We start from the raw sequence: 11,891 nt of genomic DNA on the forward strand, positions 1-11,891 counted from the left end.
TGAGCCCATACTATCCACACCCAGAGAAGCCCCCGTACACTGCAACAAAGAGCCCACACACTGCAGCAAAGAGCCAGTGCAGCCACATTAAAAACCTGAAGTATATGGCAATGTCCAAAATCAGTAATAATAAAATAAAATAAAACCTTCTGGCTTATAAGATTGTGTCTCTTCAACCACCACCACCCAAAATCTGCTAATAAATAACTCTTCACCACTACAGAATGCATTTTCTTTTTTATTATTCTATATTTGAGCAATTTTATAGAGAAAAAGAATCCCTTTATTTTAATACAATAACTAATATATCACCTTGGAAAGCAGCGTGACAAAGAACAAGAGTTTGGGATCAGACAAACCACACTTAAATTCTGATTGTGTCACACAGTATATGCTAATTTCACTGAATCACAAAGTTCTTACTTATAAATAGGAATAACAGTATTTCTTTCATAGTGTTGTTATGAGAATAAAAGCTAGCCTGCTTAAGCACTCAATAAATATTAGTCTTTATTAGTTGCATCTTCTAAAACCAAAACATTAGTTTTATTAGTTGTATCATCTAGTTCATCTTTACAGGGCCTTACAAGAAAAAATGTTAATAGAGTTGTAATCACGGTGTATACGTTAAACACATTTTCCATGTACTGATGATCCAAATACTTCTATCATTTTAATGGTTACATTATATTGCCTTGCTAAGAGAGTATCATATTTATGTAACCATTCTGCCATCACTGGATGTATACAGCATTTTTTTCACTGACTCTGCATTAACTACTTTATTATCTGCTTTCCTGTTTCCTATCTTCAAAATCAATGATTCTTCACTTTGTTTAGATCTCTCCATTATCTAGAACTATATTTTGTATGCATAGATTTTCAAAAATGGCATTCTAACCTGCCACTATTAGGTCAATAATTTATGAAATATTTTCTTCAAAATTATTCATTACTGATTGATACCAAACAAGTAGAAAACCATATAAGCAATCAAACTTCTCCAACTAACCACTAGCTTATACATTTTTAAACTGAAACTCTCCATTAAATTCATTCAAGCATTCACGCAGTTAGTAACACTATTCCTTTTTCCGTTGATCTGGATGAACAAGGTAAAATATCACTCACTGGTTATCAAGAAACAGATACTGTTCTAGATGCTGCAGCGAATACAATAGCAAAAACATCCTTGGCATCCTGGAACATACATTCTAGTACTGAAGATGGGTGATAAATAAAATATTAAAATGAATAATATGTTAGTGACAAGTGCAAAGCAAAGAAAGCAGGAAAGCAGGGGCAGGGTATGAAGCATTAGGGAGGGTTGGTTTGCAGTGTGAGGTGAGTAGCCAGTTGAGTCCTCCTTGGATGGGAGACACGTGAGTCAAGATTCAAAGAAAATGAGGGAGCGACCCAGACAGATATCTAGGGGAAGAGCAGTATTAGCAGAGGAAACAGACAAGTGCAGGGGTGCTGAGTTGGGAGCTTATCTGGTGTGTTTCAGGAACAGCAAGGCCAATGTAGCTAGAATAGAATGAGACAGGGGAGAATGGTAGATGAAATCAGAGGTAACTGTAGCCAGATCAGATAAGGAACTTGTAGGTTTTCATGGGTCTTCAGAGTCTACTGAGTAGGATGGGAAAACCATTGAAAAATCTGAGGAAAGGAGTGATGTGATCTGATTTACCTTTGAACAGGGCTGAGAACAGACTGAAGGGGGTATAAGAGCAGGAAGAGCAACAAGAAGGTTACAGCAAGAGATGATGGTGATAGCAGTGGTCTGATTCTAGACATTACTTTGCCAACAAAGGTCCATCTAGTCAAAGCTATGGTTTTTCCAGTAGTCATGTATGGATGTGAGAGTTGGACCGTAAAGAAAGTTGAGCACCGAAGAATTGAGGCTTTTGAACTATGGTGTTGGAGAAGACTCTTCAGAGGCCCGTGGACTGCAAGGAGATCTAACCAGTCAATTCTAAAGGAAATCACTCCTGAATGTTCATTGGAAGGACTGATGCTGAAGCTGAAGCTCCAATACTTTGATGGCCACCTGATGCGAAGAACTGACTCATTGGAAAAGACCCTGATGCTGGAAACAGTTGAAGGCAGGAGGACAAGGAAACGACAGAGGATGAGAAGATTTGATGGCATCACTGACTCGATGGACATGAGTCTAAGCAAGCTCCGGGAGTTGGTGATGGACAGAGAAGCCTGGCGTGCTGCAGTCCATACAGTCACAAAGAGTTGGACACGACTGAGCAACTCAACTGACTGATTCTAGACCTGATTTAAAAGTAAAGCCAAAGGGACTTCCTCAGTGATCCAGTGGCTAAGACTCCACACTCCCAAAGCAGGAGGCTTGGATTAGGCCCCTGGTTGGAGAACTAGATTCGCATGCCACAACAAAAGATTCCACATGCCACAGCGAAGATCTAAGATCCCAAGTGCCACAACTAAGACCCAACGCAGCCAAATAAATAAGTAAATATTAAAAAATAAAAGTAAAGCCAAGAGAATCTGCTGAGACTGTGAGTAGGAGAAAAGTCTCCAAGGTTTCAGCCCTCAACAATTCATGAAAGAAACTGGTGTTCATAGCAAGCAAGGTAGGAAGGGGAAGGTATTAGAAGCTCAAGGTTAGACAGTAATTTTAGAGATACCTACCTACCTCATAAAAAGTGCAAGTGTCAGATTGGCAGTTGGACAGACAAGTTTGGAATTAGAGAGGTACAGACTGGGGATATAATTTGGGAGTCATCAGTACAGAGACAGTATTTAGAACAAAGAAGTGAATGTAGATGGAGACACCCAAACACACTGAACTCTGGGTACCCCACTGTTTAGAGGTTGAGGATACAAAGACGAAGCAACAAGAACTGGGAAGAAGGAAAAACAAACATGTGGAAGCTAAATAAAAGAAGCAGCCAGGCTTCCCTGGTGGTCCAGTGGTTAAGAATCTACCTGTCAACGCAGAAGACAAAGGTTCAGTCCCTGGTCTGGGAAGATGCTGCACAGCAACGGAGGCTGTGAGCCACAACTACTGAGCCCAAGCTTTGCAACAGAAGCCACCGCAACGAGAAGCTTACGCACTGCAGCCAGAGAAAGCCCTCGTGCGGCAACGAAGACCCAGCCCCAGCGCAGCCAAAAGTAAAGAAATAAAAATACAACGTGGTATAAAAGAAAAAAAGAAGTATGTCAAGGAAGAGAGACTACCCAACTGAGCCAGAGGCCAGACTGAATAACTATGCCAAATGCTCAAATAAGATGAAGACCAAGAACTTACTACTGAGTTTAGCAATATATGAATCACTAGTGAAACTGGTAAATTGATTCTTAACCTTGAGTTTGAAAAACCTCAAAATACCTGGTTATTTCAAAAACTGCTACACATAGCCTCAGAACAAAATTAACTAAATCCATTTTAATTTCAGAAGACTGCCAATATTTTCTGGTTACAGACTTCACTTTTTAGAGCAATGTTAGGTTCACAGTGAAGCTGAGTAGAAGGTAGAGATTTCCTATGGACCTCCCTGCCCCTAACATGTACGACCTCCTCCAGAAAGCCAAGGGGCACGTTAATTTATTAAGGAGTTGAATGGCAACCCAGAAGCATTACAAAGTTCACCTCTGTAGGACGGTGAGCCTCTAAAGCCAAAGTTGGTGAGCCTCTAAAGCCAAAGTTTTCCACGTGACTCTCTAGAGCCCCAGAGCTAGTTCTACAGCACCTCAGGGAGGGAAGAAGGTATCTGCAGTGGATTGGGCTCAGGGTTCCTCTGACCTGTTGCACCACAGTAGCTCCATCAAGTTTTACATATTGTATTTCAGAAGGGTTTTACAATTCAAAAAATAAAGTTATTGAAAATCACTGCCATGAAGCCATGCTTCTCAAAGTGCAAAAGCCAAACCAGTAGCAGCAGTAGCACCTGGTTAAAAAGGTCCCAACCCAGACCTACTCACTCAGAGTCTGGGGGTGAGCACTGTATTTTAACAAGCTCTCCAGGTAATTCTGATACATGTTGAAACTTGAGAACCAGCGCCTCCAAAATTTCAGATATTTTGCTTAAGTACTGATAGCTGTTTGCTTTCCTTTAAGTTAAGCACTGCTATCCTTAGTAGAAATCAAAATAGAAATTTTGCAAGTATCAGTATTTCAGGATATTGGAATAATATTTCTTAGAGTTATACTTGGATTGAGACTTTATGCAAGGATTATTTTTAAGAATGCTAAAGTCTTTAATAAAAAATATTAAATAATTTTAGCTATTAGGTGACCACACAGACAGTTGTATAAAGACATCCCAAAGCACACTGAAAAGTCATATTGTAATATTATGAATGAGGAATTCTTACCATCAATTCTTAACTAGTTTCTATCAAAGATTAAAATTTGTCTGACATGCAACATACCTCTTTCATATACTGATTATATAGAGCTTCTGATGATTCTAGATAAGCTTGTGCAGTTTCAATTTCTTCTCTTTCAGACCACAAGATACCCAGGTTATTCTGGAGAATAAAAAGAGAAAAAAATGACAATATAAATCATCCAATAAAGTAGTTTTCATAGTTTCAAAGTCAATGCTTACCTAAATAGTACTAGTGTCTGATTACCAATGAATTAATTATTCATAATAATGTTGTCCTTATGTCACAGGAGGAAGGAAGAAGAAGAGGAAGAGAAGTCGCTCAGTCATGTCTGTCTCTTTGCGACCCCATGGACCGTCGTCCATGGGATTTCCCAGGCAAGAGTACTGGAGTGGGTTGCCATTTCCTTCTCCAGGGGATCTTCCTAACCCAGGGATCGAACCCAGGTCTCCTGCACTGCAGACAGATGCTTTACCATCTGAGCCACCAGGGAAGAACAGGAGGCAGTCACTAAATTGGGTTCCCCAATGATTCCTGCCTTCTGGTGTTCATGCCCTTGTACAATCTCTTCCCTTTAAGTCTGGGCTACATTTAGGGACTTGCTTCTAACAAACAGAACATGGCAAAGGGAAGTCAAATGCCATATTTTGAGCCACATTATGGTGTCAAGGAACTAAGGGAAGTCAACAGTCAGGGCCTCAGACCAACAGCCTGTATGAATCCTGCCAAGAACCACACAAGTGAGCTTGGATTCTCTAGTTGAACCTTCCAATGCAGCCCCTGCTGCTGCTGCTGCTAAGTTGCTTTAGTCGTGTCCAACTCTGTGCGACCCCATAGATGGCAGCCCACCAGGCTCTGCTGTCCCTGGGATTCTCCAGGCAAGAACACTGGAGTGGGTTGTCATTTCCTTCTCCAATGCATGAAAGTGAAAAGTGAAAGTGAAGTCGCTCAATAAGTACGGACTCTTCGTGACCCCATGGGCTCCTCGGTCCACGGGATTTTCCAGGCAAGAGTACTGGAGTGGGGTGCCATCGCCTTCTCCCCAGTGCAGCCCCAGCAGGCCAATAATCTGATGACAGACCTTGAGCTAGAGGCAAACCAGCCTGGATTCCTGTTATTTCAGTAATTAAGTTTCAAGCTGCTGAATTTGGGGGTACAATGTTACATTTTAAAAAACTAAGTCAGTTTTCCCCCTGCTACATAACTCTTTTATCATAGGGCAAATCAAGCCTGTGCTAAAGACTAGCTCCTGCTTAGACAATGGGATTAGTCAGCCTCCCAACCCTCAGGACAGTCTTTCAGGCACAGGGATTCTTCTGAGGCTGAGCTTCTACCTCTTTTGCTTACTCCTCCAGAGAAGGGAACATGATAAGGAAACAATGTTTTTAAAGCAAATTCTTAACCTTGGCTCAAGAACCCACAAGTCACCCAGGAAGAGAATTCAGAGTCTATGAATGTGGATGAGGAAACATTACAGTCATTTTCACTATATCCTCTTAAAATTGAGCATTTTTTTTTCAGTTATGAAGGCACGAAACAAAATGTAACAGTGTTACAGTACCTGGGATTCTGTGGTCTACAGAAGTTAAAAAAATTCTTTGTATTATAGCTCATTGATATCTTAAACCATCATTAATATTCAATAATACTTTAAAGTTATATTTAAAAACAGATGTTATCTAATGGACTCATAAGGAACCTTATATATCACTATCATACATTTGTTTTAAAAAATATTTTGATAACTTCAATATTACTGGTTTCTTTTGCAACCCTCTACATTTTATTTTATACATTTAAAATCATTATTCTGTTTCATAAAATACAGGCTTCAGTAGACTGCAAAAGGAGCATGTGGCAGACACAAAAAATGTTTCAAAATCCTACAGTTTAAAGGTAATATGATCGCTGCCCTGGAACACAGACCTCTGGTCCTATGGCTTTACATAGTATACCTATTCTACAGTTTTGGGGGGTTTTTTTTAAGTGACTTGATCAGTTCTCAGTGCCTAGAGCTGCAGGTAGATTATGGTGATAAATTACTGAGATTGGGCAATTCTCTCCTCTATATTTCTTTGCAGTACCCTGGGGAAGCTTAAAGACTCAGTACTAATTTAATGATTATTCTGCCCATCCAGCCTCAAGAGAATATAAGCTCTCTTAAAACTCATTTCTTGAATTTAGAAATGAATCCACAAGTCACCTTTTCTCACTCCCTAGGTCAATTCATTTTTCATCTGAGACACTCCATTTGGCCATGACACCAGTAAGCCCAAACCCAGCAGGCTGTACCTAACTAGAGAAGTACCTACTACCAGGAACTGGTTAGCCACGTCTACTCTATTTAGATGGGATGGTGATGCATTTAGGCTGCTAGATCCAGGGTGAGCTCTGCCACAGGAAGCACCAACTCTGGTGTGTAAATCTGAAACCAAGTAGAGACCCAGAGTGTGTCTAGAAACGACACAGGTTTTTCTTCTGAACCATAACTTACTGAGGTCCTGAAGTTAAGGACCATGCAAGGGATCTAAAACTGACCTGACTTTTCAAAATACTGTTAATGTTTTGTTTCAGTGTTTCCTCCACAGAGGTAATCTTTTTTTTTTTTTTAATGTGCTAATTATTTTTACAATAGAAATCCCATAATACACCAGAAAGTACTGTATCATTCACCATGTTCCTGCCCTTGGGATAACAGAATAGGTAAGGGGAAAAACTGAATCAAAAACAGCTAAAAAAGTACTACTAGTGAATTCTACCAAACACATAAGGAAAAAATAATACCAAGTCTACACAAATTCATCCAGAAAAACAAAGAGGAAAGAAGAGTTCCTCTATACCAAAGACATAACAAGAAACTACAGACTGATATCCTTCATGAACAAAGATACAAAAAATACTAACAAAATTTTAGCGAATTCTGTCCAAGAGTACATAAAAGGGTAATATCTGACCCAACTTTGGCTTGGCAAAAACTCCAAGTGGAGTTTACACAGGAAAGAAAGGTTGGCTTCACATTAGAAAAATCAATCAATGTAATTCACCATATTAACAGACGAAAAAAAAATAAAAAAGATTAGATTATCTCCGATGCAGCAATGAAATGATGATGATGAGTGAAGGAAGTCAGACAAAAGAAGAGCATACAGCATATAAGTCCATTATGAAATTCTAGAAAATGTGGGGGAGGAGGGCAAGAAGGGAAAGAGAATATAAGAGTGAGCGAGGGATTACAAATGCACGTGCACAAAGAAACTTTTAGTGGTGATGGATATGATCATTACCGTGATCGTGGTGACTGTTTCATGGGAATATAGAGATGTTGAAATTCATCAAATTGCATCCTTAGATACGTGCTGTTTACTATATGTCTGCTGTACCTCAGTAAAGCTGAGGTCCTCCTTATACACATAGGTCCTGGCAGTGGGAAGAACAACCTACTAATCTGTCAAGTTAAATTTTGCTCAGCATGATAATGCAAATGTGTATTTCTGACAGCTAACTGGAGAAAAACACATTCTTCTGGAAAAGACAGAAGGGGGACAGCCTCTCTTGATAATCTAATGTGGGTCCAGGTCCTGTATATCAATAATTTCCAGGAAGCAGACACCAGATGGAAACAAAGCAGTCAGAATCTCATAAATTCCCATGAACTTTCAAACTTTTTCTTATACAAACACAAACACACAGGTAGTCTTCTACCAAAATGGAATCACTCTACATAATTCCAAGCATGCCTCAGAGACTTCTCTCTCCTCTTAGTATTGATATTTTGGTGAACAAACATAAATCATTTCTAAAGGCTGCATATTGCTCTTCTATATGGATGTACCAGTACTTATTTAACTATAGAGCTACTCATTAATGTTTATTTTATTCTTTTCTTTTTTAAATTAACAATGATATGACAAACATCCATGTTAACAGACCTTTGCATACCTGTCTCAATATTATTTTACAATACTGGACAGGAAATTTTTAAGTCAAAGTCTTGACTCAGATACCTACTCATCTCCAGAAAGTTCTATGGATTTATATTTCCACCAATAATTATGCTAATGGACAGTATCCATCTCCTCATAGTTTCTCCAAAAATGAATGCAATCAATATCTTTAATAATCTCTGCCAATGTGATACAATTATTCTATACCATCCTTTCAGTTTGCTTTATTATTAGTAAGGTCAAATCTCTCATCAAAGCAAATATTAAATGTAATAAAAGGCCCCTGTAATAAACAGATCAGCTGAGCAGTAGACTTCAGAAACAGACTACCATAACCCGAACCTAAATAATCTTGCCACCAAGGAACATGGTATATCATCACTTTTAAGATTATCAGTTCTATTATTCCGCCCTTTGTAAATGCCATTTCTAAAAATAGCACTTTTAACAAATTATTGCTTATAGATAGAATACTATTGATATTATATATTTACCATATAACCTCCTGGTTTTGTTTTGTTAACCTCCTGTTTCATCAAACAGTTCTAAGACTTTTATAGTTGATGACTTTAGGTATACATAAATCACATTAAAAAATGATTTTTATTTTAAAAGATTGATACTGTTTTTTGCTTTCTATATTACTGCAATATATTATTATATATTGCAATATATATATTATATATTATTGCAAGTGGCCAGTACTTCTAATCAAGATTTTGTTCCTGGTTTTAGTAAAAATATCTCTAATAATTCACCCTTCAGAAAAAGCTGGCTGTTCAAAATACTGTAAATCATTGAATGTAAGATGTTACAATTTTTAAGACACAATTATCTATGTATCAACAAGAAAACACTGCCAAGTAAATTTTACATAAAATCAATCAGCTGTAAGATGGATCCTGATTTCAGAGATATTAATATATTTAAGAACATGCACATTAAAAGTCACAAAAGTACAGTAAATACTGGAGATCTATATTACATTAAGGAAGGTTTATATTTTTGAGATATTGAAGGAATTTTTTAAATGTTCATTAAGATCTTAGGAGCAGAAGACAATGGCACCCCACTCCAGTACTCTTGCCTGGAAAATCCCATGGACAGAGGAGCCTGGTAGGCTGCAGTCCAAGGGGTCGCTAGGAGTCGGACATGACTGAGCGCCTTCACTTCACTTTTCACTTTCACGCATTGGAGAAGGAAATGGCAACCCACTCCAGTGTTCTTGCCTGGAGAATCCCAGGGATGGGGGAGCCTAGTGGGCTGAAGTCCATGGGGTTGCACAGAGTCGGACACGACTGAAGCGACTTAGCAAGCGATCTTAGGAAGCCAAATGGTTGAAGAAAATTTCAAATAATTGAGATTTTGTTTGAATTCAACATCTTATGGATTTCATTACATCATTCACCCACTCAACAAACAAATGATTTAGAATGGTCTTTTATGTGCCAGGGACTGAGATTATAAATAATGAGCAAAAAAGAGATATAGTTCCTGTCATTATGTAGCTTTTAATTTAATTGGGCCATGATAACAGAGTATGTCCTATACAATGTCCTTTTTAACTTTGAGACCTACTTACCCTAAGATCAACTGAGGTAAATGTTCCCTGGATCACGTATACTAAGAACTGGAACTACTGTGAGCTAACTTAAGCAAAGTACGTGACACAAAAGTTCATACCTATTTGTATTCTGAACTGTTACGTTCCCAGCGAGAATGTCAGATTTCTTTCTTAATAAACCAAGCACCACAGAAATACCAAACAGTAAGTATTACAAGAAATCAAACGTACTAGGAGGAAGTCAGTTCAGAATACAATGATCCAAAGAAAGTTACGAAACCTATGAAGTGAATCTTGAAATCGGTTTTGAAGAATGGGCAGGAATTCCTTGGGAAGCAAACGAATGACTACGGCAAGACAGACATCTTATTTCAAATTAAGAATGCACTCTGATTATTCTTTACAATTTCCTTAAGACCTGAAATTAATAAACAAATTACTTTGGGTTTTTCTTAATCGAATGAACTGGATTTGGAAAGGTGGAGAGTTGGGTAACCGATGCGTTGACTACGACTAAGTGAAGCAACGTGATGGAGGAGGAGTAAGCGATGGAGAGGGAGCTTGGAAACCGCTTACCACAGAGGTTTGAAAACGTGGGGACAAACTGTGCCTTATTACGTTTGCCTTTGCTCTCGGCTAGAGTTGAGGCCCCTCTCCACCCATTGGCCTCCGGCCAACAGCAGCGGGCCCGGATTTTTCTTACCTGCGCCTGGATATAGAGGGAGACGCAGTCGTGCGACAGTCTGTACTTGCGCAGTAGCCGCAGGCATTTTACCAGATGCTCCTCCCCCGCCGACAACTCCTCGGTGTCAATGTGGTTCACCCCGAGATAGAACTCAATAACCGCTCGCCTCACTGCCCCCTGGGCGACGGGCCCCTCGGCCTCCACCAATTCAGCCGGCAGCCCCAAGACGTGTTCCCCCGCGCCCAAGCTATCATCGGCCTGCGGTCGCTCATCCTCTTCTTCAGGAGCGGGTCCCAATAGCGCCTTAACCTCTTCCAGCAGCGCCCGGGCACTGTATTTCGACTTGTACGGTTCCTTTTCCGGGTTTTTATGCAGTTCCACCCGTGATAAGGCCAGCGCAGTCTGGAATTTCTCACGAATCTCGGCCCACGGAGCATCCGCCATAGCGGCCTGGTCAGCCTCGGTTTCAATTGGGACTCCCGCCTTCCTTCTCTTTTGCGACGCTTCACTTACGGCCTCTACAGTCCTGCGCCTGCGCATTGCGGAACGCTAGCCAATGACGTACTCCCAAGGAACCGCAGTATGCTTTGCAGTGACCAATGGGAAGGCGTAGTCGTCACCACAGCAACCGTTGTCATGGAAAGGAAGCTGTCCAAAGGCATAACCATTTCCCGCTCAGTCCCGCCCTCTGCGGCGGGGAGTCTCTCTTACCTGGTGATATCGATTGACTAACAGATCACAAGGAAATGTTGTTTACAAACATAGCTAGGTAACTACTCTCGTTAACTGCTATAAGCTGAAAGGCAGGAACGTTTTGACATTAGTCTATAACCCAGCCCATCAGTGGATGAAAATGTAACAATGATCCGTGTATTGTTACTAATGTATAGCCTCTATGAATGTAAAAAGCACTGAGTGACAAATATTTTCATTTCAACTTCTCAAAGTAATACAGGAGTTAAGTCCCAGAGCTGTCACAAGACAACTCAAGCAACGCTTTTCCGATTACATAACCTTCAAAATTACCAAGCAAAATAGGAGGGGCGGGGGCCGGGCTCCAGAAAGTTTTATCAATTCAGTTCAGCCGCTCAGTCGTGTCCAACTCTTTGCAACCCCATGGACCGCAGCATGCCAGGCCTCCCTATCCATCACCAACTCCCGAAGTAGGATTTATCCTACAGTGGTGAGAAATCATGTAAGTACACAAAGATTTAAAACAAGAACATTCATTTTAGGGCTGTTTACAGAATAACCAACATGACCATCTTATAGTGGCATATTTATACTGTAAGATGGCATAGTTATCAAAAATGGCACAGGGACTTACCTGGTGGTC

General features: G+C 40.0%; 1 protein-coding gene across 1 annotated transcript in view; it reads right to left on the minus strand.

Moving 5' to 3' along the window:
- The window catches only part of LOC120865206 (kinesin family binding protein), a 53,995-nt gene extending 42,933 nt beyond the window's left edge, over positions 1-11,062 (minus strand). Inside the window, exons 1-2 of the mRNA XM_040242248.1 lie at positions 10,574-11,062; positions 4,405-4,503 (exon numbers count right to left, since the gene is read on the minus strand). Of these exons, the coding sequence (XP_040098182.1) occupies positions 4,405-4,503; positions 10,574-10,999 (525 nt within the window). The 5' untranslated portion in view covers positions 11,000-11,062. The remainder of the gene's footprint in view (positions 1-4,404; positions 4,504-10,573) is intronic.
- Positions 11,063-11,891: the final 829 nt, after the last annotated feature.

This window comes from Oryx dammah, unplaced genomic scaffold (assembly GCF_014754425.2).
Source record: "Oryx dammah isolate SB20612 unplaced genomic scaffold, SCBI_Odam_1.1 HiC_scaffold_6, whole genome shotgun sequence".
Classification (NCBI taxonomy): Eukaryota; Metazoa; Chordata; class Mammalia; order Artiodactyla; family Bovidae; genus Oryx; species Oryx dammah.